This window comes from Microcebus murinus, chromosome 18 (assembly GCF_040939455.1).
Source record: "Microcebus murinus isolate Inina chromosome 18, M.murinus_Inina_mat1.0, whole genome shotgun sequence".
Taxonomy (NCBI): Eukaryota; Metazoa; Chordata; class Mammalia; order Primates; family Cheirogaleidae; genus Microcebus; species Microcebus murinus.
In genome coordinates this window covers 8959874-8986535 of record NC_134121.1, presented here as the reverse complement: position 1 = coordinate 8986535, position 26662 = coordinate 8959874, and the positions used below count along the sequence as shown (strand labels likewise).

Here is a 26662-nt window from a genome sequence, read left to right as displayed (position 1 = left end):
GGCTCCCAAGTATCCACCGAGTAAGGTTATCGAGGACCTGCATAGGCTTGAGCCGGCTGCCAGGATGAATAGAACATGGGGCTCACGGAGGCAGCAAACAGGCTTTAACCAAATACTTGAAGTTTGCTGGAGCAGGAGCCCGCACAGGACCCAGGAAGGACTGAAGGAGGGTGTGACCATTTCCGCTTCTTGGGGTGTGCACCCAGGTACAGCAGCACAGAGAGCTCGGTGCTCGACTCAAGACTTGAAAGACGAGGATGGGGTCGGCAGGTGGCTAAGATGGCGGAGGGAAGGAGTTGGAACCTGAGGGGCGTCTGGACCCCGGTACTAAGGTGTGAGAGGGCCCACAGCAGCCAGTAATCCAGGCCAGGGGCTGGAGACACAGACATTGTTTGAGCAGCGGCACGGGGTTATGGCTGCAGGTGCCAGCTGCCACCCAGCCAGGCTCTTTGGGCTGAGATCCAGCTCCCAGTTACTGGTTCCATGACTTTAGGAAAGTAAATACTCATCTTCTCACTGTGCTTGCCAATAAAATAAACATAAGAATAACAGCAACTACCTCATAGTTTGGTTGGGAAGATTCAATGAGTTCACACACACGAAGCACTTAGCAATGGAGCCAGTAAGTAGGAGGTGCTCAATAAATGTTACCGGGCCTGGTGGAGGGGCCCGAGCACGGGGGGGGGGGGGGGGGTGCTGAGACCCCGGCTGGGCAGTGTGGCTGGAGAGGGGAGGGTTGTGGAGAGAGGGAGGCGACTGAGGCAGGGCTCACGGTGCCATGTGTGGGGGGTGTGCACTCAGACTTCATTTGGAGCATTGGCTCCTGCTGTGTGTCCAGTGACCATCTAGACATGACGCAGCCCCAGGATCAAGGGCCCCCGCACGCTTTTCATTTTCCCGCCATCTCTGCGAACACTTTCCCCTCCGGGTCACGCCCAGGGCTGAACAGAGAGTTGCCCTCTGTCATTGACAAATATTGACAGTCTTTTATAAAAACTAGCCGTTTTCTTTCATGACGCCACAAACACCGGATTGTTAACATGAAATGGCAAAAAGAGATCGTCCAGCAAGCCCTTGCAGAAGAGGGAGGGCAGAGCGGGAACACGTGCCGGCGCCTGGCGGGCGCTGTCTGTGCAGGAGGACTTCCCGCCTCCCTCCCCGCTCCTGCTAGCCCGCCCCACCCCCCGTGCGCCAACGCCCTGCTTCCTCCCCCTGGCTTCTTTGCCAGATTTCATTCTCACATTCTATCATCTAAAGGGGCTTTTTGACTCTGAGCCGGCCACCCTTCCCCATCCCAAATATTCTGGGCCACGACAATGACAGGCCCTTCCTCCTTAAGGTCTCAGAGTGGCGTCTATGTCTGGATTCCAGCCCTGTCCCTGCTTCGGGTGAATACTGACTGCATGTTTTCCTCCTGTGCAAGAAGTTCCCTTAGTCTCTTCCCCCCTCCTGCGAGTGGCGTCAGGGCATCAGTGCTGCTTCACTGGCACTTCTATCACGGAAGACACCTGGGTCCCCAGGGCCTCGGGCACAGCGCAGCCCTTCGATACCAGACCACAGAGCCGATTGCAGGGCTCTGTGCACGGTTGGGAGACCCAGAGGGAAGAAGGCTTACAGTGTGACTCTGAATTTACGTCCTGAACCAGAGCAGAGAGAAGCTTCTAACTTCTTCTCCTTCAGCCGAAACTGCTCTCAGTTCAGCTTCTCCTTCTCAAGGGATCAGGGAGTTGGGGGATAGAGTTCGGGGTGTTTCCCACAGCTGCTGAGCTCAGACGCAAAAAGGGTGGGTGGGATGGTCCTTACTGTCACGCAAAACAGCAGGGGTCCTCGGATGATCCACCAGACTGTCTTGTTCCCATTTGTGGCCCAGCATCTGAGGGCAAAGAGGGAGGGAGAAGAAGACTTAAGAATCGGGAGGAGGTTGGATGTCAGGCTCTTGTGCCGCCTGGGAGGAGGACGCCTGCGCTCCGGCCCGCTTCCCTCCGGGGCGGGGAGGTGGAAGAGAGGACTACACTCCCCTGTCGGTCCTGGTACTCTTGACTTTTCTCACCAGTAAGTTGTCTTCAGTGTTAACAGCCTGGTGTGCACATCCTTCCACGTTTCTCTCCATGTTCATACAAACATAAATCCTGAATTACATAGTGGTTTTGTGGTTTTATTTGGAGGAAAACAGTGGGACCATACAATAAGTATTCAGCAACAGGCTTGAGATACGCTGCTGAGGTTCAGTCCCTAAGAGTCCCTATGAAGAACCAACTTGGTTTTTCTTTCCAGTAGTCTCATAATATTCTGCAATATAGATGTGCCACAATTTGTTCCATGATTCCCATATTGGTGGGCATTCTGGGTTTGTTTGCTTGTTTGTTTGGCTTTTTTCTTTCCTCGCTGTGACCAGTGCTGCAATGACCATGCCTGTGTTTGTGTCCTTACGTACGAAGGGCTGCAGCTAAACCAGACAGCATCTTCGTGCTAATTTGCATATGTAGCTAAAGTAATAAAGTAATTACCATAAGATCTTTGATTATTTCTCTATATCCCTAAGTATATTCTAGAGGGCCAAAAGGAGAGGGGATGGATGTTTTCTTTGGGAAGATGGTGTCATTCCTTATATTTGGGCATATCTGGGAATTACTGGCTCATGGAAGAGTAAAACCAGGTGAGTTACCTACCCTGTGTTCTCCAGGTGTGCACGGGCAATGCCCCAGGGGACAACGAAGAGCACAGGGAAGGCTGGGGAGGAAACACAGGGGAATGTAGTTAGAAGTTGGTCGAAGCCTCCTGCCTCCCACCACATCCGATGGGGCGAGCACAGGAAGTTAAACTTGTATAAACCCGAACGTCACAGATTCATGGACCTTTAGAGTTGGAGAGACCTATGGCAGGACAGGGCCCTTCTGTTGTTTTCATATCTGAGAAACCAGGACCCAGAGCGAAGGGACTCACCGCTTGTCACAAAGCAGAGTCGAGTAAAGACATGAGCCAAAACGTCCTGAATGGTGGGCCCAAGTTGTTTCCTCTGAATCCTGTAGCATCAAGTTCTCCAAGAGTTTTTGGAGGGAGGGGCTCCACATCTGGATACTCTTGGTCATATTTTTTTTAAATCAATGAACTTCATCTTGAAGACTTGGTGTTACGGATCAAACACTGTGTCCTCCAAAAATTCGTATGTTAAAACCCCACCCCGAGTGGAGGTAGGGCCTTTGGAGGTAATAAGATTTAGATGAGGTCGTGGGAGGGGGGTCCTCAGGACAGGATTAGTGCCCTTATAAAAAGACCAGAGAGCTTGGCTTCTCTCTGCCATCACCGTGTGAGAATACAGCAAGAAGGCCGCTGCCTACAGGCCAGGAAGAGAGCCCTTCCCTCCCCCGGGATTATGACTAAGTAACGTGCGGCATTTAAATTACACAGGAATTTCATTATCGCATCCCAAACAAATCCAGTTGGGCACAGGGTAGGAGGAACGTCATCTAATTCCACCGAAGAACTTCTCAATTTTTGAATGTGTGCACGGGGCCTCCCGCACTCGTGCACACATGTGCACGGGCACACGCACATACACACACTTCTGCTCAAAGCCTCTTGACATCAAGGACTTATCTGTCCCAGAAGCCACGCTCCAGTGAGTTTTCTAACTCCAGCCGAATGCTCTATCAGGCTCCCACGTTCTCATGGGTCCCCGGGAGAGGAGGTCAGGGGTCAGGTCACTCACCCCAACCCACCAGCAGGTATCTGGCCCACAGCCGCCTCGAAGGAAGCACGGAGGGCTCCAGCAGTGCGTGCAGGTAGAGGCCTTCGACCAGCAGCCATGAGTGATTGGCGCCCACGAAGTAGTGCAGGAGAACCTGGACCGAGCGGCAGGAGGTCGAGATCTGCAGGGGACAGAACGGCTGAGGGCGATTCCGGCGTCCCCAGCTCTGCCCCCAGGTGCGTGGAGAAGGGCCGCCCCCAGCACAACCCCTCCCTCTCTACTCCCCTCTCTCCCGGGCCCTTGCTGGCCATCTCAGAGAGGTGGCAACAACAGCAGCACGTGAAAGAAGGAGGGCCTCGTGCAGGCTTCAACGACCAGCCTCTTCCTCAACATTCTAGACATTCTTAGACAAACGAAAACAGAGAGAATTCATCAGCAGCAACTGCTCTAATGGAAACACTGAACAGTATATTCTCCAACCCCGGTTCAATTAAGCTACAAATCAATAACTAAAAATATCTTAATATCATTAGCGATTAGGAAATAGATTTCTAAGTAACCCACAAATCAAAGAAGAAATTATAAGAGAAATTAGAAATTATTTCCTAACTGAGTGTAGGGAAAACACGGCATACTCAAACTTGTGGTACTCAGCTAATGCCAAGCCTAGAATGAAACTTATAACCTTAAATGCATTTGTTGAAAAAGAAAAAGGCTAAAAATCAATTATATTAAGCATCATGTCAAAAAAGTTAGAAAAAAATAGCAAATTAAACCCAAAGAAAGTACGTAAGGGGAAACAAAGATAAAAGCAGAAATTAATGAAATAGAGAACACTGATTAAAGAGGATCAACAAGCCCCAAAGTCTGTTCTTTGGAAAGTCCAATAAAATTGAGAAACTTCTGGCAAGGATGATCAAGGGGTGAAAGAAAGGGAGCAGAGATGGAATCCATCAATCTCAGGAAGGAACCCTTCCAGACCCACTGGACTCCAGAAGGCCTGCAGAGAACGTCATGAACAAAATAATGCCAGTACATTTGAAAGCTACATGAAATAGACAAATGCCTACAGAAACTTGTTACTACAGCTGATAAGAAGAAATAGAAGATCAAAATGTAATATCCATATTTAATCCATAATTTGAAAAATTCCAATAAAGACGACTCTGGATCCAAATGGTCTCACTGGCATAATCTCTCAAATACTTAAGAAAGAAATAAAACCAATCTTAAACAAATTCTTCCAGAGAATAGTGAAACAGGGAACTAGTTCCAACTTTTTTTCTTTTACATTTTCACATGTTTTAATGGGAGTTTCACTGAGTAAAATGGGAGAGTATGAATAGGATGCAATAGTCAAATAATAAATAGCAAACAAAACAAAAACAAACAAAAACCTCCCCGGACAAATATCACATGTTCTCACTTGCAAGTCGTTCGAATTTTGTTAAGAGGTCAGCACAAACCTGATATCCAAACCTGACAAAGGCATTACAAGAAAGGAAAATTACAGACCAATTTTTCTCATGAATATAAATGAAGAAATGCTAAACAAAACATAATATTAACATACTGAATTCAGCAATGTAGGAGAAAGAATATTATATCGAAACCTAGTTGGATTTATTCCAGGAATGCAAGGTTAGTTTAACAGGTTACTGCATTATTAGTAAGATAAAGGAAAAGCCATCTCAATAGATGCAGAGTTCAACGTGGAAAAGATTTGCTGCTTTAAAGGAAATAGTACAGTCATCCCACAGTATCCTTGGGGGATTGGTTATAGGACCTCCTTTTATTTTATTTTATTTTTTGAGACAGAGTCTTACTCTGTTGCCTGGGCTAGAGTGCTGTGGCGTCAGCCTAGCTCAAAGCAACCTTGAACCCTTGGGCTCAAGCGATCCTACTGCCTCAGCCTCCCGAGTAGCTGGGACTACAGGCATGCACCACCATGCCCGGCTAATTTTTTGTATATGTATTTTTAGTTGGTCAATTAATTTCTTTCTATTTTTGGTAGAGATGGAGTCTCGCTCTTGCTCAGGCTGGTTTTGAACTCCTGACCTTGAGCCATCCGCCCGCCTCGGCCTCCCAGAGTGCTAGGATTACAGGCGTGAGCCACTGTGCCCTGGCCTTGTAGGACCTCCTTGGAGACCAAAATCCACAGATGCTCAAGTCCCTGGTATAACATGACATCGTATTTGCATATAACCTACACACATCCTCCTGCATACTTTAAGTCATCTTTGGATTACTTGTAATACCGAATACAGTGAGAATAGATAGGTAAACAGATGCTAAACTGAATTGTTCAGTGAATAAGGACAAGGGGGAGGCCTGTACGTGTTCAGTACAGACGCAGCCATCCTTTTCATTTCTCCCCAGACGTTTTCTGTCTGAGGTTGGTGGAATCCACAGATGTGAAACCCAGGGATACAGAGGGTCAACTGTCATTGTGAAGAAGGGTGATCTAGTCCGGTTCTTTTGCTAGAAAATGAAGAAATTTCCCTCACAAGGATATACGGTGGCCGCGGTGAACCTTTCTGCAGCTGCCTCCTTCACCTGGCCCGCTCTTGGGAGCTGGTGGCTTTGTTAAGTCATGTGCTGCCTCTCTAACCAGGAGCCTTGGACACCCCTCTGTCCCCTCGCCCCCTCTGCAGCCTCGCCTGCCCAACTTCAGGTTCCCAGGGCCGACCACTGTCTGGGAGCGCCGATGTGCGTGGTGAGGAGGGCTTACCTCTGACAGGTAGGACATCCACCCGGCCTCACTGTCGGGCCTCTTGGAGTAGGAGTTGTAGAAGACGACGTCCTTCACCAGCACCGCCACGGCTCTCAGGATGAAAGAGGCAAACAAGTTCATGTGGATGTAGTTGCGTGTACAGTGGAGTTTTCTGCGCAAGGAGAAAGCCAGATTCCTTCCCTCAGGCAAGAATGGCTCAGACCAAACAGGTCTCTGCCTGTCATGCTTGTGTGTATCTACCACTAAATATGGAGGTTTGTGGGTTCCAGAGCTGGACCTCTGGGTTTTGTGATCTTACTTCTCCGTGCCTCATTTTCCTCACCTGTAAAATGGGGGTAATAACGGCTATCACCTGTACGACATGTTCAGCATGCCAGGCCATTACCCTGTGCATGTACCTGTGGGTGTCCTTGCTCCCGCCCACCACTGGGGGAGCAGGCACTGTTATCATCCTGATTTTGTAAGTAAGTGAATCGAAGCAGAAGGATTAAGTCACCCACCTGCTCAAAGTCTCAGAGCAGTAAGCAGTGGGGCTGAGACCCAGAGCAGGAACTCTGAGGCCAGAGTACAGCTCTCCAAGCTCTGCCACCACTGAGAACAAGAGCACTTACCTCAAAGGGCTGTGGGGTGATTAAATCGGTTGATCTGTGTAAAGTGCACATAATACGTGCTCAGAAAAAATGTCAGCTCCCATCACCTCTCCCTCACTCACCGCGGTCTCCTGCAGGCTGATGTGACAGTCTGCATCAGGGGTCCTCAAACCTTTTAAACAGGGGGCCAGTTCACTGTCCCTCAGACCGTTGGAGGGCCAGACTATGGTTTTAAAAAAACTATGAACAAATTCCTATGCACACTGCACATATCTTATTTTGAAGCAAAAAACAAACGGGGCAAAACCCCCCGCATATAGCCCGCGGGCCGTGGTTTGAGGACCTGCTCTGCATCCTTGGTTTCACTAGCCGAAAGCACTCTTCCAGCACATTCCCTGTCCTTCTTTGCTTTAGAGCTATTATTATGTTTTTAATTTCCAGAAAGGACTGAGGCCGGTCCTTGCATGTTATGACTTATGCCTCCTTCTCCCTAACTAGACCGGGGACTGTTCGAGGGCAGTGACTGGCCTTGCTGGTAAAACAGATACCCGGTGGCCCAGCCCCTGCGGGCGTTTCTTCCTCCTGGCTCGGTTCTGGGACTTTGGGAAGGTGCGTGGAGGCAGGAGGTCACAGCCAGCCAGTGGGCTGTGGACGCTCCCTGGGGGCCAGATGGCCACGGTCCTGCTCCAGGAGCCACTGAACACCCTGGGACCGAGGAGTCAAGTGAGGCCAGGCGCGGAGCAAGCAGTGCCCGGGTCTCCTGGGTCTGTGTCGAATGCTCCTTCTGCCACATCACCATCACTTGTATTCCTAACACGCCGAGATGCAGAGACTGCCTCGGAGGGCTTCTTGGTGTGTCCCTAAATACCTCACTTGAGTGATTTCTGAAAACAGGATCTAGTAAAATGCACTCAGGCTTTGGATTCTGACCGTGTAAGGGGACAGAAATGCTCGGATCCCGGACTGCTTTGCTGTGGCCCCGGCCCCATCGCCCACTGGCTGTACGGTCCTGGGCGAGTGACTTCCTGTCTTCATATTTCAGCTAACACACTTACAAAGTGTGTGTGTGGGGGGGCACAATATTGTTAATTTCTCAAGATTAGAATTAATCCTAATTTGAGTTAGAACGAGATTTAAATGCCCTTGTGCATGGAAAGTGCTTAGGAGTAAGCGCTTACATTTCATAGCTGATGGGAGCCCGAGGGCCCTGGATTAAAGGCCCAGCTCTTCCACTCACTTATGTACCTTGGGGAAGGTTCTTAATCTCTTCTGTAAAAAGAATGTCTCCCACAGAGTCGTGCTGAGGATGGGCTATGGTAGAAATGGGTGTGATCAGGGGTTTAGACCAGGGCCAGGCACACAGACGGTCTCTAATCCAAAAGAGGCAGGGCAGCCAGGAGTCCCAGGTTCAAGTTCTAGCTGCGTAGTGAACCGGCTTTGTGGTTGGGGGCGACTCATGCCTCTGACCGGGACTTAGGTATCCCTGTCTTCCCCTCGTCTGCAAAATAGGATGGGTGCACTGGAGGCTCTCTCAGGCCACCTCCAGCTCTGGTGACTCATGGCACATCCAGCCCAGTCTTCCACGGCCTTCCAGAGGCAGCCAGTGAGCAAATCACACAATACAGCCGTCCCTCCCGGAGCTATGGCTTGGCTTTCCGTAGTTTCAGTTACCCACGGTCAACCATGGTTCAAAAATATTAAAGGGAAAATTCCAGAAATAGACAATTCACAAGTTTTAAATTGCACAGTCTTCTGGGCAGCATGACAAAATCTCACACTCACCTGCCCCAGCCCTTTGTCAGCAGAAGGGTGAGTGCTGTACAAGAAGGTACTTTGAGAAAGAAAGTGACCACATTCACATAACGTTTATTATGGTATATTGTTATGATAATTCTATTTTATTGTTGTTGTTGTTAATCTCTTACTGTGCCTAATTTATAGACTAAACTTTCATCACAGACACGTATGTAGAGGACAAAACATAGCGTGTATATATAGGGCTTAGAGTGCGTGCCCGCAGATAAGCGGGGACTACTGTACATGCCTGAACACGCGTCCGCAGAGGTTCCACTCACCGAAGAAACAAGAGGAGGGTGAGAGCCAGGAAGAGGGAGACGAGAGAGAAGGAGTATCCCACGGTGTACATCAGCTGCAAGGTTGAGAGCAAGGCATAATGATCCACCTGAACACAGAGGAGGAACAGACATGACCACCGAGTCGTGGGGCTGTGACCCACAACCCCCAGCTCCACGCCCAAGGCCACCAAGGTCTAGGCATGGACTGAGACATGTCCTGGCCCCAAACCTGTGTTTAAATAACTTCCCCCCCCCTGCCCTTGTTGACACCCAGGTAAGGTAGCGTAGACTCCCTTCTAGCACATCTCGGGGGCCCAGGGGTCCTCAAGGAGTGAGGAGCCACGGTGGGCCTCACCCCCAGGACTGGGCCACGGCCAGCACTGATACAAGAATTGCGTCCAGGACGGGAGGGTGCCTTGGGAATCAGGACAAGCTCTTTGTTCCTGGGAGTGCTGTACCTGGAATTCATGGGTCCTTCTTTCTGGAAGATGGGGCTGGATTTCTGTCTGAATATCTCTCTCCTAAAGTAACTTTTCGTAGATGACCTCTTACAAGAAGGTCCAGTGAAACAATGCACTATTTTCTCTGATTCCAGGGATAGCTTGATTGTGCACAGAGGATAATTTACTGGAAATTCTGTGTTATTAAGTATCATTTTGTGCTATTTTCATGAGAGATACTAGTCTGTAGTTTTATTTTCTTGCAATGTCTTTGTCTAGTCTTGGCCTCTGTGTAATCATGGCCACATAGACTGAGTTGGGAATTATTTTCACCTTTTCAGTTTTCTGGAGAGCTTGTACAGAATTGGCATTATTTTGTCACTGAATATTTGGTAGAATTCACCATCGGAGCCAAATAGATCTAAAGTTTTCTCTGTGAAAGAGTTTTTAACTACAATGCAATTTTATGAATAGATACAGTGCTATTGGGTTATCTATTTCCTCTTTACTGAACTTTGGTAGTTTGTTCTTTTAAAGAATTTGTCCATTTTATCCAACTTGTAAAAATTATTGGCAGAAAGATGTTCATAAAAATCCCCTATTATCCTTTTAATGTCTATAGGATCAGTAGTGATGTCCCATCTCTCACTCTTGATATAATTCATGACTGATCTCTCTCTCTCTCACACACACACACATTTCTCATTCTTTCTCTTTTTTTATTAGTCTTTCTAGAAGCTTATCAAATTTATTGATCTTAAATAACCAACTTTGGATTTCATTGATTCTTTCCTAATTTTTTTTCTGTTTTCCTTTTAATTAATTTAATTTCCATTCTTACCTTTCTATTTCTTTTCTTCTGCTTAATTGGGGTTTAAGTGGTTCTTTTCCATTTCCAGTTTCTTAAGGTGGCAGGTAGGCCATTGACTTGATACCTTTCCATTTTTCTAATATAAGAAGGCTATATATAAATTTTTCTCCATGACTGCCTTAGTTGTATCACAATTTTTTTGATATATTGTATTTTCATTTTTATTGAGTTAAAAATATTTATTGATTTCTTTTATGATTCTTATTTGATTTTAGGCTGTTTAGAAGAATGTTTCTAGTGTTAACATATTTGGAGATTTTTCCAGATATCTTTCTGTAATTGATTTCTGATTTAATTCTATCATAGTGAGAGAACGTATTTTGTATGGTATTAAAAACTTTAAAGTTTTTTATTTTCTGAGAATTTTTTTTAAAGAGATAAGAATATTTACCCTCATTCCTTTATATAGATAACAATGCCCACGTATTATGTTTTTACTTCTGTGTTAAGGACTTCCTCTAACATTTCTTATAGCGGTGGTCTGGATGCAGGACTCTCTGTGTAGCTTTTGAGTTTTCCAAGTCAGTCCCAACCATATTTCTATCTAGAATTATTTCCTATGGACCTCATCGAGAACCCTACAAGCTGCCAGGTCTCTAACTAACTGCTCCTGTCTCTTCTCTCCTTACAACTAAATCTATCCTTCTAAGACCAGCACAAACCCACCTCTTATAAGAAATCCTCCTCCAATGCCTCTCTGCTTATTTTATAAACTCTTATTGTCAAAGCACTTGTACTCTGTTTCACAAATGGGGGCACCAATTAAATTAATGAATACTTTGCTTGCATTCATCTTGTCTTTCCAGATAGACTAGCAGTATCTTGAAAGTAGAGAAGTGTTTTGTGTACCTACACACACAGTGGTGTGCTTTCTTTAAATTGGTGTTGGCACATCAAGGTGGTAAATCAAGACTTTACTGGGTTATTTTAACATCATTTATTTTGTTTAATTTTATTAGAGATAAGAGACTAACATATTTAATTAGATAACCTAATTATTTGTTCCTGAATTATGATTTTTAAAAACATATGTCTGTATTTTATGCTTTCTAGGAACAAATTAGGGGAAATGTTTGGTTTTTATGTTTGTCTGTATCTTAGTTTGAGTTTCTAAGAATCAGACGCTAAGAAAAGAATTGGAATGCAAGTAGTTTACATGGAAAGTGAAAAAATCTTCAGTAGGGGAAGGGAGAAGTTAGACCGGACAAATAAAAGACGCATTATCAAGCCGGTTACCATGGTGGGGAGCTAGAGTTTAATCCCACTCAGGAAGCTCTGGAAGCTTCAGGGTTAACTACCCCAAGACTGAGGGCGCTGGGGTATTTATATACCAACTCCTGCCAGTCATTGGTTGAGGGCACTTCAACCTACATTTCAGTAAACAAAGTGGGCTTCAGGAACCAATGAACTGCAAAGAAATGCATGTACTGGTTAAGAAGTTAGGCAGTTGTATACTGAATTGATTAGGGCAAGGGGACACAGGCAGGGCACCAATAGCACCTGCTACAGTTGGTTTAATTGTGTTTTTTATAGGATTTCCTGAAACTGTCCTCTATATTCAATTTAGGTCTCTATCAAAACCTGGCTACTTCCCTAGAAGCTCTAAAACATTCAGACAGTCTCTAGTTCACTCTTAGTACCAACTCTTAGATGAATCTCAAGTCACTTAGACACCCCTATGAAACCCTTCCTACCAAAGGTGTGATATGTGTCCATGAGGGAGTAGGCGCCCTCATGCATTGCGGAAGGAAGGACAAAATGGTATAACCCCCACGGAGGGGCCTTGCAATATCTAATGAGATTATATATGCATCTACCTTTAATCCAGTGATGCTATCCTAGGAATCTTCAAAAAGATATACCACCACAAACATATACATACAAGGTTGTTCATTGTGATATTGTTATGAATAAAAGATTGGAAATAACCCAAAGGCCATAGGACTGTGGCTGACTAAACAATGATAGATACACAGGTGGAGTACTACGCAGCAGGAAAAAAGAGAGAACTGTTTCTAGGAACTGACACAGAATGACTTCCAGGATGTGTTATTAAGCGAAAAAAGCAAGATGCAGAATGGGGTATCTGCTATACTGCTTTTTGTGCAAGAAAAATGGGAATAACATATCTACATATTTTCTTAGTTTTACAAAAAGAAACTCAAGGCATATGTTATAATTCAACAAAAAAAGAAAAAGAAAGGAAACAGAAACTGCGAGCCAGTGTGGTGTTAAGATACACATACACACACACACACACAATGTTTTCATCCACAGTTCCTGGCTCATAGATCCCATAGCTCTTGCTACAGTAAACAGAATCTCTACCTTTGCCCTTCTCTTTCCTGTCCAAGGTAGGACTCTACTCTGATTGTGGGTTGGAAGACTCTCACTCCAGACAGGGTCTATACTCCCTGTATGCTGGAGTAAGGAATGTTGCAGAGAGGCCAAGAAGAATGTGAACAGACAGGGCTTGCTGGGTCTCCCCACTTAGTCAGTTAGCATGAGCCCACATCCTTTTACCCAATCACATTTCTGCATGGCTGTCAGTCATGCCTACCCAGTGAAGCCTCCACAAAACCCAAGAGGAGTGAGTTTGGAGAGCTTCTAGTTAGCAGGTTCCTGGAGGGTGGACTGCCCAGGGAGGGCACGGAAGTTCCACGCCCCTTCACCCATACCTGGCCCTGCGCACCTCTTCATCTGTGTCCTTTGTAATATCCTTTATCATAAATGGGTAAATGTATTTTCCTGAGTTCTGTGAGCCACTCCAGCAAATTAATCAAACCTAAAGAGGAGGTCGTGGGAACCCTAACTTGAAGCCTGTTGGTCAGAAGTTCTAGAGGCTGAACTTGTGACTGGTGGGGGGAGCAGTCTTGGGGACTGAGCCCTCACCCCGTGGGATTTAATGCTATCTCCAGACAGAGAGTGGAGGAAGTGAATTAGAGGACACCCAGCTGGTGTCTGCTGCTTGGTGTGCAGGGAAAAAAAAAAAACCCATATTTGGCCACAGAAGTCCTCTTCTGTGATTATTGATGATTACTGTGGTGTGAAAGCAGAGGGAAAAAATGGTTTGAGTTGTTTTTTCCCTAAACAGCCAGAGAATAATAAACATTATTGTCTCTAGGGCATAGAGATGGGCATAGGTAGGAAGAGGGTGATGGAGATAGTAATGAGAGTGAGATTTCTCCAAGTATACCTTTTTATAAAGTTTTGACTTTCAAAACCTGTCAATATTCTACATATTTAAAAATAAAATCAAAGAGAAAAGGGGGGGAAAGGCAATTGTAATAGTAATGAGCACACCTAGCACTGAGATCCTGGTTTCTAACACCATTCCTCCACTTAAAGAACCCAAGACTCCTAAAGGAAACAGTTGATTCTAGGCCTGGAGCAGGCCTAGAAAATCTAAGATGAGCTTGGATCATTTTGTTGTGCCAGAAAATAAGGAAGTGTTCAAAGACTACTGGGTTATGACAAAAGGATGCAAGAACCAGCTTGAAGGGGTTTCACTAGTTAAATGTAGAAAACTTGGAGCATCAAAATATAATGAGTACAACCGAATAAATCAATCTGAAAGCCCATAGTGAAATCCCAAAATGGGGTGGGTGAGGAGGTCATCTTTGCAGAAGAATGCTGGCTAATAAAGGTGGAAGGAATAACAGAACTTGACTGAGGGCAAGAGTCATCGATGAAGGCTAAAACACTGATGAGGGTTTGCTAGGGAACAAGATAAACACACAGTACCAAAGTATCGCCCCACTGGTAACTTATCAGATAGAAAAGGAGAAATATAACTTCAGCACTGAGTGACTCGCCGTCTTTCCCTTGACCAGGTGAGCCAAGGTAACGTCATTACCGTGTGGCACCTGCCATTTAGCTCCATGGCCGTGATGCCGTGGAAGGTGCACCACATCAACAGAGATTTACTAGAATCTCATCAAAGCTCTAAACCTCACTTTCAGTTCCTAGGAAATACAGAGGATGGAGGAATGAGTTTAATGATAATCCAAGGGAACATTCAAACCCAGACTGTGGGGCATTCTACTAAAAAGCTCTTCTGGTCTCTTTGAAAAACCAATGCTATCGTGGAAAAAAATAGGGAGGACTGCTCTAGATTAAAGATTCTACTGTGATATAAAACGAAATGCAACATATGATCCTGGTCCAGGGCAGAAAAGCTATAAAAGTTTGGGGAAAAAAAACTGGTGAAATTTGAATATGGATGGAAATTGAATATGGATGAAGTATGATGGTATGATGAAATCATTTTTAATTTTACTTAGTTGAGAAAATGGTAATGTAATTGTGTGGAATAATGCTATTAATCTTAGAAAGCAATACCTGATGAATATTTAGGGATGAAATCTCATGGTATCTGCAAATTATTTTAAATATTTCCAAAAGAGAGAGAGAGAGAAAGCAAATGTAGCAAAATTTTAATACATTTTGAAATTTGATAGTGGATATATGAGTGTCTATTTTGTTACGCTTTTAACTTTTCTATAAGTTTGAATATTTCAAAATAAATGTTGTAAAATTTAATATGATCAATTGATATATATTATAAATTATATTAAATTATATTATTAAAATCATATGCTGCAAATATTAAAATTATATACATATATTGCTATTGATGTGTATATATCAATTAAATTCTGTATTTAAGAATAGAAAACGCTTCTTTTCAGGACAACGAAAACAGCTTGAAATAAGGTAAAATAATTTATTTCCACACTGCTAGACACAATTCCATACCAATGAATTAGTAAACATACTTGCTAACACTCATGCACACGCACACACATACACATACACACAATTTCCTTAAAAAGTGCCATTTGACATGGGTAAGGACCCTTGGTGTCTCATTAGTTGGAAGAACATAACATATTTTGTTTGCCAAATCTCCGAAGGGCAAAGATTTACTAACACTGGCCTTTTTTGGGCAAAATTTCAACCCTTGATTAGAAACACAGGTAAACATGGCCAGAAGTTGTTTTTATTTCATTTTTTAAAAGTATTTGAATTCTTGGAAATATGGCCATTTGCAGAGGGAGGAGGCGTGGGCCCTACCTTTTCTAAAGAGGGAATTCTTTACTTCCCGTCTTTGAAAGTGCAGTTTTCAGATTGTGGTTTGCTGTCCCCACGTGCTAACTTGGGGACATCCTGCTGCAGACCTAAGGCACATTCACACTTGCTGAGCCCCTCGGGTCTCAGCGTTGGCTGCGTGTTAGAATCACCTGGCGAACTTGGGCACCAGGGTGGATGGCTGGGCCCCACCACAGACCAGTTGCCTCAGAATCTGTGAAACTGTCCATTCAGTATGTATTAAGTGACTACTGTATGTAAAGGCTACTGTGCACCCCAGTAGCAGGCCAGGGCTTTGGGGGTGGTATTTAAATGTGACTATGACTTTGTCTTGTTCTCCAGCAGTTCACAGTCAAGCAGGACAGATAAGAAATATACACAATTCACCTGATTCAAGGCATACAATTAGCATGGCTTTGTGTAAAAAGGTCTGAGAAATTCTTGAGATACACTGAATCCAATTTAACTTTCTAAGTGTCATTTTGATCCCTTTAAGAGGTACGAACTCTCACTCAGGAAAACTATAAGGAACATGGAATGTTGCAAACTCAAATCAGGTAATAAAGTTTAAAAGAGGTTTAGAAAGAAATCCCCAAGGATGTGGAAGACCCAGTGGAAGGCTCATCCTGCCCGATGGGAAGATGGGACAGGCTTCAAAAGAGCCAAGGTCATGCCAAGGTCATGCCAGCGCCCACGGGGCTCTAAAGGAAGTGAGCCACAACCAGGATGGAGTGTGGCCAGTCCCGTTAGACCAAATAATCAGGTAATGAAATACCTCGAACCTGGGAAAGAACAACCCCCTCCAAAGAACATGAACTTGGGACTCGCATGTCAGGGGCAGTGGGAAAAATGACCCAGTGGTGTGGTCATCCTGGCTTAGGAGAACTGGTTGGCCAACTTTCAGGGAGCCCGTACAGCAAAGCTGGAGGAATTTTATAAAGAATATCTGTATATCCACCACCTAGATTCTACCATTAAACTGCACCTGGCACTATCACCTATCTATCCTTCGCTCATATAGAGGTTTTTCAAATTACTGGCAGTCTGTATATAATTGGTGTTACAAGAATATGGCACATTAGGGGAGCCAATAGACTAATATTATTGATTACAATATGAAATATGTCAATAAGTACTTAATTTTAAGCTTTAAGTTGGAAACTTGATTAAAATAGTATTGACATACGTAAGTAGGGTTAAGATTTACCATATAACTTTGACGTTGATAAATTAGAATTGTTTAAGAATTAAGATTTTCTTTTTATAACAAATATTTAATATATTTAAACCATTTAAAACATCTCAAATAGACTATTCGATTTACAAGGTAAAAGGGTAATTAAATAGCTAGTTTGTAAGTGGCAACAAAAGTTAATCAAAGACCTTGAAAGTATTACTACTTCTCACAGCATAATATGTAGAAGACAAAGTAAAAACTAAGAAAGAAATATTAAAATTCACTGGATTTATAAATAGAATAAGCTCCATAAATTAACCTTAATAACTTAACAGGAAGCTAAACTTTCGATTTTTGAAAATCAATTAAAACGTTACATAAAAACAACCACCACCAAGTAGCCAGTGCGGAAAAGCCAACATCACAGACACCAGAAACTCACAGTGACAAGTATGCTGTGGTCACAGCCCTAGGAGTGGACCAGAGAGAGGACTAGGGAGGGAGAGAACTTTTTGCAGAGGACCAGGGAAGACCTTCTGAGAAGAAATGCAATAATTGCAACTATCAAGCGAGTGCTGGGTGCCGGGATGTGTTCTAATCATGCTGCATTCACGGCCTTCTCCGGCCTCACGACCAGGCCGTGCCAACTCGGTGCTATCAACCCCATCTTACGGATGCTGGAGAGAGGCTGGGGGCTCGGGCCGCTCGGACAGTGTTTCTAGAACTGAGCTCCTTGCCCTCCCTGTCCCTAAACTTTAAACTATAATGGTACAGTATCTTTAGCATTGGATGGGAGAATATTATAATAAAATGACTTAAGAAAGCTAAAGAATTTCAAAATCAATTAAGTTATGAAAGAAGTTAGCCACAACTTAGGGGGCAAGGCAGGGGGGAGGTTCACTGGCTAAAGTTAGGGCAAAGGATTAGGGAGCGAAAAATCTAGAACCCAGGAGAGATGGAGGGCAAGGACTCTTCCCGGGTCCCCCATGTCAAGGAGGCAATGTTTTCCAATCTCCTCCCCGGCCCAAGCCAGCAACCTGAGATCTCGTTGTCTTTGACTCCACTCTCTCACGCCCCGCCAAGCACCTGGTCCTACAGCTCCCCTCCTTGGAAACCTGTAAATCCACCTCCCTCCTTCCACCCCCACTGGCAATCTCCCCAAATCTGGGCTGAGTTGCTCAAATGGCTCCTGCCTGTTGCCCCTGCATTCTGCCCCCCACCCCGCCCCCCAGCTTGGCCCATGCCTGGCCTCTCTCCAACTCGCCAGAGCAAACCTTTCAACACCTGAGTCGTGGCCCTCGCCTACCTGAACACGCAAAGTCCTAAGTCCTTAGCACGGCAGAGTCCTTCATCGCCGCACCTGTCCTGAGGCTTCCATCGCCGCACCTGTCCTGAGGCTTCCACCTCCGCCCGTGTCCTCCTCCGCTGCCCTCAGAGTGGCCCCAGAGCCCCTGGCACTCCTTGACCCCAGGTGTGTTCCTCTTTCTTGCTCTCACTCTTCCCAGGGGCCATCTCCTCCCCCGCCCCAAGTGGTGTCAGCCTCCCCTTCTGCTGTCACCCCGGGTCCCAGCAGTGATCACAGTGCTCTGAGCACTGAGCTCCTCAAAGACAGCATCTGTATCTCATGCCCTGTTTACTCCCAGTGCCTGGTGCAAACCCGGCCCACAGTAGGTGCTTCACTAATGTTTGCAGCCCGACTGTCTGAGTGAAAGAAACTGCACTGTGGCCCTAGATGACTGCATGGTCCCCAAACACCTCTTCCTCTGTTCTGCCTCTTGCACTTTGCAGGAAGGTGGGCAGGATTCGGGCAAACAGGGGGTCTTTAGGGAGAAGGGCAGGAGCCCAGCAAGAAAGTACAGTGGGGAAGGATCCTGGAAAGAAACGCATGGGGGGGGGGGAGGCTGAAGCGGGGATGTGTTTGCTCACCCGACAATGCTTTCCCGCACAGCCGTGACGCTTTCCTGGCCAGTCACCGTGCTGGGCCCTGGTGACAGGGCGGGAACTCCCACTGGGGGTGTGCTGACTAGGTGTGCCAGTTTTCTCCTAAGAAATCTGCATCTACTGACTCTAAATCCTCATGACAACTGCAGGCGGCAAACACGGTCCCCATGGGGTGAATGGGGTAGCGGACGCCCAGCAAAGTGAGGCCACCTGCACCAGGCCCACCGCCAGGAGGCGAAGTCTGACCCAGACCCAGGGCAGTGCCACGCCTTGAGGCACACACGTCCACTGCCACTGCTGGGCCTACATACTGGTGAGAGGGCTAGATGACAAATAAGCAGACCCACGGGGGTGTCGGGAGTGACAGGTGCTATGAAGGGGCAAATCGGGGGAGTGTGGTAGAAAGTGACCACGGAGCCTGCTCTGCAGGGAGCGGCCACTGGAGATGCTCTTAGGAGACATTTGAACCGAAACCTGAGTGATGAGGCGACGGCAGTGGCGGGGGCTGGGAAAGGTGTTCCAGGCACGGGGACCAGCAAGTGCAGGGCCACGGCCGACCCTGGAGGACCGACTTCCCTTGGGATTTCGCCCGTCACCCTGCGAGTGGGAGGAGGGCAGAGGCTGCCACAGGGGTTGCTGCTTTGTGTGACCGTGGCCCTTGGCTGACCGTGCCTGGGGCAGACACGCTCGGGGGAGGACCTTTCGGGGCCACTCGGGTGTCCTGGAGGAGGGTGGTCTGGGCCCCAAACGCTTATCGCCAAGCCGAGCAAACTCACGTTTTGCTTGAAGCTGTGGTTCTCAGAGCATTCGGAGTCGTCCTGCCAAATATCTGTGGCGTTCTCGCGCGTCTGCCAAGTCCCCCGAGCCAGGCAGTATCTGTGGGCCCTTCCTGAGCTCTCTGAAAGTAAACACAGCTCTAGAGGAAAGGTCAGGACACACAGCCGGCTCCCCGGGCATGCCACAGAGCTGTGGAAAATCCCAGGGAAAAGGGATTCTCATTTCCCCTTTTAGGGGCTCATTAGCATCCTTACTGTTTATTTGGGATGGAAAGAAAAACATAGAAGCCTCTGAATTTTATAACAAACCATCATCCGCTAATGTCTGCTGTGTTTACCCAAAGTCCCTGGAGTTAGAACAGTCCCCGGTGACTCAGAGATGTTATAAGCCCTCCAAGGTACAGCCCAGCTGGGAGACGCCAACCTGGGCTCCTGGGGCTGGCTCCAGGGCACCCTCCTGTGCCCAAGAGGCCATGCCATGAATAAGAGAGAGCAGTGGGCATAAGGCCGCAGACCCGGGTGAAGCCCAATGAGCCGCCCATGCACCTGTCTGTGTGCTGGTCCGGCCCTCCCAGCCTCTAAGGCTCCTGGTTTCTTCTTCAGAAACTGGGGGTGATGATGGCACTGACCCTCCACGGTTTGGGCAAGAGTGGGACGAGAGTGTGTGCAAGGGATGGGTAAGTCGCTCTCACTGCTGCTGTGACTCAGTCACACCACTCCCCGAAGGTGCTCCTACCTGGAGGATCAGGGACTGGACTTGCGAACGAGAATGAAAATTTTGGGGACTTCCTGGTCCTGCCCCTGCACATCTTGGGGCAACAGTAACTAGCCGCTGAATCTGACTGCCAGACACCCACACAGCACAGTGCCCTGCGCCACACGGCACGGCCAGGGTGTCTGACGTGGAGCACACTCCCCAAACTCTTCAACTTCTCCTCAAAATCTGCTCCCCTGACATGTTATCTGCCTCCGTGCATGCAGACTCCTCCAGTCCCTGGCCCCAACGCCGAGGCCGTCCTTGCCTCCTGTCTGTTTCTCGCGGCACTCATCTGTGCCCCCAGCTAGGCCGCCAGCCCTGCCTCAACCGCACCCAGAACCTGACGCCGCTTCCTCCTCCCGAGCCCAGGACAGCGTCGCCCGCGCCAGGCCACGCTTCTGCCAGCGGTTTTCCAAGGGCGTTCTGAGAGCAAGTCTCACGGACTTCCACGGTCCCGCGAGATCTGGCCCCAAACCCTCTGCCCCGACCCATCGCGTCTCTGCCCCTTCACGCCAGCCGCACTGCCCCGCCCTTCCCGGGGCGGCCAGGCACCTCCCCACACGGGGCCTCGGTGCTGTGGTCTCCTGCCCTCCTGAGCACACCCCTTCTGGCTAAAGTGTCACCTCCTCTAAGTCTTCACTGAAGGTCACCCTGTCGTGGAAGCCACCCCTGGCTACCCAACCTACAAATGCAACTCACCCCCACAACTCCAACTCGGCCCTCCCTTCCCCTGCCATCTGGTCTAAAAACATCACATATGACGTCTGGGAATAATTGTCTGTCTCTCCTGTGAGCACATGGGCCCCACAAGGAGAGAGATTTCATCCTGTTCTGGTCACTAATATATCGCAGCTACTTAAATATAATGCCTGGCACTCAATAGACAGTTGCTGATTGAGTGAATGGCAATAATGTCACTTGGCACCTGCAATGTCAGTGGCAGCCATCGCGCTCTGTGCGGGGGACACAACGGTGAACAGGGCCCAGCTCAGAGTCCAGCTGTGGGAGTGCCAATAAAAAGTGCCATGAGCAGCTACACGTGCTAAGACAGAAGATTGCACAGGTACAGGAGAGGCCTCGGAAAGGCAGGGGTCCGCTGTACTTGTGGAGAGAAGTCTGAGAAATTTTCTAGAAGGGTGCATGATTTGAGCTGAGAACTACAGGGGGTTTATAGGCAGAAGCACATGGACAGAGCCCTAGAGGGGTCTCCTGGACAGACGGGGCTGGGCAGGAGCAGAGCCTGGGGTTGTCCATCTGCTGGGGTGCGGGGACAGCAGTCGTGGGAGGGGACGCCTATGAGGCTGGCAGGGCCGGGTGGCAGAAGGTCTTGCGTGCCATTTGTAGGTGTCGTGGTGGGGCCGGCATAATGCCATTGGCGTTTTAGAAAGCTCATGGGGGGTAGGCGGAGGGGGCCGGATCTGAGGTGGGGACCAGTGAGCAGAGCAGTGAGCAGAAACAGGGCGCTGGTGAGCTGCAGCAAGGGACCGGGCTACCGGGCAGACGCGGGCGCTTTGGGTGGGACCAGGCGGGACGTGAGACCATCCCTGAGGCGGGAATGGAGGTAGGGGAAGGAGTTTGTTTTCCTCCCCTCCATTTTCCACTCTTGGTCCCTCAATTTCTACTCCAACTAGTGACAAGTTGTGACCATTCCACCCCCAGTATTTTTCTTTCATCTTTCCCCTTGTCTCCCACCTCTTGCCTCAGCCTGGGTCTGGACCCTCCTTATCCCTGTCTCTGGACCACGGCAGTAGCCCCCAGCCCCACCTCCCCACTCTCCTCCCACCTCCCCACCTCCCCACTCTCCTCCACGCCTCCCTGCAGTGGCCACATGCTGTCAACGTCATCCTCCCCAGCCACGAAGCTCATGTTCTTCTTTTGTGCCTTAACGCCGCCCAGGGCTCCATGTCATCCTCCTCTGCAGAGGAGCCTTTGAAGCCCTCCGTGCATAACGCACAGACCTTTCACCATCGGCCGCAGCCTCGCCTGCTTCGTTGGTCCTCAAGGCCGTCCCAGCCTGCATTCGCCTTGGACTCTCCCTTCTCCTGTGACGATGCTCGTTCCCTCCACTCTCCTGTCACAAGGACCCGTCCCTGGCCCTTTGCTTTTGTAGATGTTCTTCTCTGCACCCTTCCACTGTCTCCAGGTCCCCTTGTCACTGCAGGGACCCACTTGGACTAACGCACAAGGCTGAATGCACAAAATGTGCAGAAGAGCGACTTCCCACCTGTTGCACGGCACACTGCTTTTGTACACTCCGCAAACAACACAGATTCATTTCTTTAAAAAAGAGCCTGTAACTGAACTTCTTTCTATCTTTGGATTTTTGATCACTTTCTACCAGCTGTTGGGGAGGGCGGGGGGGGGGCTGCAGCTGGGAGGCAGTCGTCTGTTCCATGTGGCATTGGGAGTTTGTGGACACCGGGGACCTTAAAGACCTGATGGGACCCAAGGGGCTCGGACTCCAACTCAGCGTCAGCTCTCATTCACAAAGCACCTACTGTGTGACACTCTGTCCCTGCCTTCTCATTCACCCCTCAAAATGAACTGAAGAGTTGGCTACTGTTCACTTTACTTTTCAGATGAGAAAACCACAGATCCGAGGGCTCCAGGAACTTGCCCAAGTGTGAAATAGACGGGCCGGGTCTGACCTTGGAGCTCCTAACGTCACTGAGCTGCTCCCATGGGGACTGTTCGCCTGAGTCACTCAGACCCCTCTGGTCCCACAAGTTCTCTAGCATCTCCTCTTCCACCCTCCCTTAAATCTCGCACCCTCACGCCTCCTGGGCTGATCCCAACTGGATTTCATCAGAAACCACTTCCATAAAAATAGGCCACTGACTCTCCCACCCAGAAATGTGTCTTCTTTCTAAGCTCTCTCTCTTTGCTCTAGAGGCCTCAAAAAATTGAAACCAGGCTTACACTAATGGGATGATTTACTGGGCTGAAATTAAATACAAAATGCTATCATCTTACCCTCTCAGAAACTGATCCTCATCTTGTTTTTTGCCTGGGGCTTTGTAACCACTTATGTTTCCTGAGAATAATTTTAGTTGTTCTTATATTTGCCTATGTCTGTGGTCAAAGGCAACAGGATTCTAACCAAGAATTGCTTCTCTCCTCTTCCAGAATAAGATAACCAAGAGGCCAAGCTTCTGGGGCAGGTAAGGAAGAGACATTATTCTGGGTTCTTAAGTAATATTCACTTCCTGTAAACAGGATCATGGCAAGCTACATGGTTAAATTCTCCATCTAAGTCTCATGGGGCTTAAAAGCACCCATTCAGTGGTGCCTCCTTCCAGAGCTGATGCAAGGGTAGTTTTAAAGTCCTTCCTCTCCGTCTAACGAGCCAAAAGTCATGTGGATGTGAGCATCTTGATCTTTCTCCCCCACCTCTTTCTCCTCTTCTTATCCTCACCAGAGCTGAATTCTGTGGTCACCAGGTCTGTACTCTATAATCCTCAAAGTAAGAGACTATTACAGAAACGGAACGTCCAGGAGTAGAAGAATCGTGAAGAAAATGGGAGAAGGAAGACACATCACCGAGAGCTTAGGAGACCCTTTGTGGGGAAAGAAGACTTGAGAAAAGCGCTTGGTTGGAGCCTTCTCTCTAACTGCTGGCCTGCCCGGTAGGGACCAGCTTTTAAAGGAGCTGTTGCAAATGTAAAATAGGAATTATTACCTTCATTCCACCAAGGTAAGTATGAAGGGCAGGGCACCGAGACATTTCCAGGAGAAGAATGAGGCCAGCACACGTACTGATCAAATGTCCCGTTACAAAATACACCTGCGGAGAGAAGAGGGGCCCAAAGGAACATCAGTGTTGGGGCCCAGGGTCCACGGCTGGAGGCTGAGGCACCCAGGAGCCCAGAGCCCACCTTCCCGGCCTTGGAAGCTGGTGCCCGCTCTGCAGGAACCAGGGTGCGGGTCCCCCTCTCTAGACAGGTCAAGGGTGAGGAGTGATTTGGGAAGCACAGGAATGCCAAATGCAGCCCCAAACATCATGTGTTTGCTCAACTTGACCTTCAGTCAATGATGCCAACATGCATCATGCTGATTTTGCTGTATTTGACATGAACTGAACTCTCACAGAAACACGGTCAGGAGGACACCTGGAGGTCATCCTGTGCCTTACATTCCATAATTTACTAAATAATTGTCCAGCCTCTTTCACCAATTAGATCCTAGAACACACCTACCCTGTGAGACGTGTAAAGTGACCAGTGAATACAGGGAGCTGCAGAACTGAGGTCCTTGGTCACGGATCTCCAACATGAGCACCACATAGTCATATCTCTCCATTTGACTACTAATTCAATGGTCATGATGAGATACGTGGACTCTCTCCAGCTTGGGGGGTGATTTACACACTGTTGCTTTGCAATGGAAAGCCACAAACTTAAAACAGCCATATAGGCCTCCCAGAACCAAATGGAGGTGTTTCCGGCGAGGTCCCAAACTTCCATATTGCAAGCTCCTGGCTCCTGGACACTAAGCATCATTCCCACCATCTGCTCCCTACTAGGCCTCAATAGCCAGGTCCTGGCATTAGAGCCCTACACATGCAGACCTGCTGGGTGAGAGCGGGCTTGGGGCACTGTGTGGAGTGCCGCCTTGTGTCGCCACCTGGTCTGTGCAGGGTGGTGCTGAGCCCATGAGGCATGGCTCCAGACGAAGAAAGCCTCCCCCGTGACCTCAGAAAGCAGTATCCTCCAAATGAGAGGCGGTCCTTGCAGCCGATATCAAGCCTTGACTGCCACCTGCCTGGGCCGACAGGGCTTTCAGAGGGAGCTGGGAATGGCTTGAACCAGGGACTGCTTTGGGGTCAGGAAAGGAAGGGAGAGCCCACAGTCTCCTGTCCACCTCCAGGGCCCTGAGTGAAGTGATCTGAAAGAAGCCAGGAGGAGGAGGAGGGGGAGGAGGGGCAGCTGTCACCATAGGCCTCAGCGCTCAGAGGCAATGGGCCAAGACACTTTCTTCTTTCTTTTAAGGTGGGCAGAGACTCACCCACAGAGCCAGCATGTGGGCAGGTGACTGTTGCACCTTTGCTGGAATGTTCTGCACTTTGTGCGTACTTGGATAAGAGAAATGTTATTACTCAGAGTCCATTAATGCTCTGGGAGATGGGGGATCCCCCTCCCCCCTAGTAGATCACCAAGTTAATCTACAGTGTTACTCACGGCTGTGACCTGTGGCATGTGTGCTGTGGCAGGTGGCTTTTATCAAAGATGGCCGCGTCCAGGTGCATCCCATCTGCCATGTTCCCTTACACGGAGAGGTGGGGGTCCATGTCCCCTCCCCTTGAGCCTGGGTGGACCTTTGTAACTGTCCGGCCCAGTCGAACATGGCAGGAGAGACGTAGTGTGACTTCCCAGGCCGGGTCATGTGGCCTCTGGTCAGGCTAGCCCTTGGAGTCCCAGCCGTCACGACGCTGTGTGGAAGCCCAAGCCAGGTGGAGAGGCCGTGGGGAGGTGTCCTGGCCACCAGCCCCAGCTTGACCCGAGCTGAGAGCCAGCATCGGCCCGCAGAGCCAAACTGCAGACGCTGCAGGGCCGACACGACCATGGCAGCGTGCCCCGCCCGAACTCCTGCCCACAGGGACTCTGAGACAACAACGGTCACCTCTCATTAACAAACGGTTATTATTGTACAAAGCCACTGAGCTTTGGGACGATTTGTTGCACAGCCACAGAGGACGAGCAGATGCGCTTACCAGAAGGCTTCTCGAGCAAGTCTCGCAGACACTGCTGTTTGTACATAGCCCACTTCCGCGTTGTCTCCTCAAGGAGAGAGCCTGTCACCTGAGCAGACAAAGACAGGGTCGCCCCAGTCAGCCGCACGCACAGGTGTGGCTTGTTGTCGTTTCCCGCCACGACTCTCGAACCTTCTCGCGGAAGTGCCGTGATGGCCCACCGCACGGGGACCGAAGTTCTTTGGCATCTTATGCTCTATCTTAAAAATATTACAGAATTTATATCCACTGCATAATCCAATCGCATTGGTGTTAATGCAAATATGAAAGATCTTTCTTAGAACCGTTAAGTGAAGTTGACATTCCAAGGGAATGCAATATTCTTATCCTAAACTCTCGCACCCTTCCTTCCACACAAGCGGCCGCGGACTCCTAAGGCTGCTGGGATCCCAGAGAGAGACGCGTCACGCTCAGGCAGACGCGATGACGCGAGGCAGAAGGGCCGGGAGAATCGCAGGGCCCGCCCCGTCCCGGCGCAGAGCCGGAGGCACTGAGTGGCCGACGCCCTGCACTGGACGGAGGCCTTGGGGTTTCTCTTTCTGACATCGACTACCCTGCCCCGTAGGACCTTGGAAATACAGCACATACTTTTAGGCTTCCCAGATAACTGGGTTGCCTCTAATCGTGTGCCTGTGCCACTTATCTTGATTTGAAAAGGGACCTTGTCTCCTATCGTACCATGTCCTCATCTCCGTCAGGCACCTGTTGCGTGCCAGGCCTTGTGTCCAGGAGGCATCGAAGGGGGTGCGGAGATGAGCAAGACACAGTTCCTG

At 48.3% G+C, this 26662-nt stretch overlaps 1 protein-coding gene across 1 annotated transcript in view; it reads right to left on the bottom strand.

Annotated features, from left to right (window-relative positions):
• Positions 1-26662, bottom strand: part of GLP2R (glucagon like peptide 2 receptor) — a 52384-nt gene that overhangs the window by 20036 nt on the left and 5686 nt on the right. The window contains exons 2-9 of the mRNA XM_012748000.3: positions 25851-25938; positions 23820-23924; positions 19384-19505; positions 9088-9194; positions 6420-6573; positions 3710-3869; positions 2670-2730; positions 1804-1873 (exon numbers count right to left, since the gene is read on the bottom strand). Coding sequence (XP_012603454.2) covers positions 1804-1873; positions 2670-2730; positions 3710-3869; positions 6420-6573; positions 9088-9194; positions 19384-19505; positions 23820-23924; positions 25851-25938 — 867 coding nt within the window. The remainder of the gene's footprint in view (positions 1-1803; positions 1874-2669; positions 2731-3709; positions 3870-6419; positions 6574-9087; positions 9195-19383; positions 19506-23819; positions 23925-25850; positions 25939-26662) is intronic.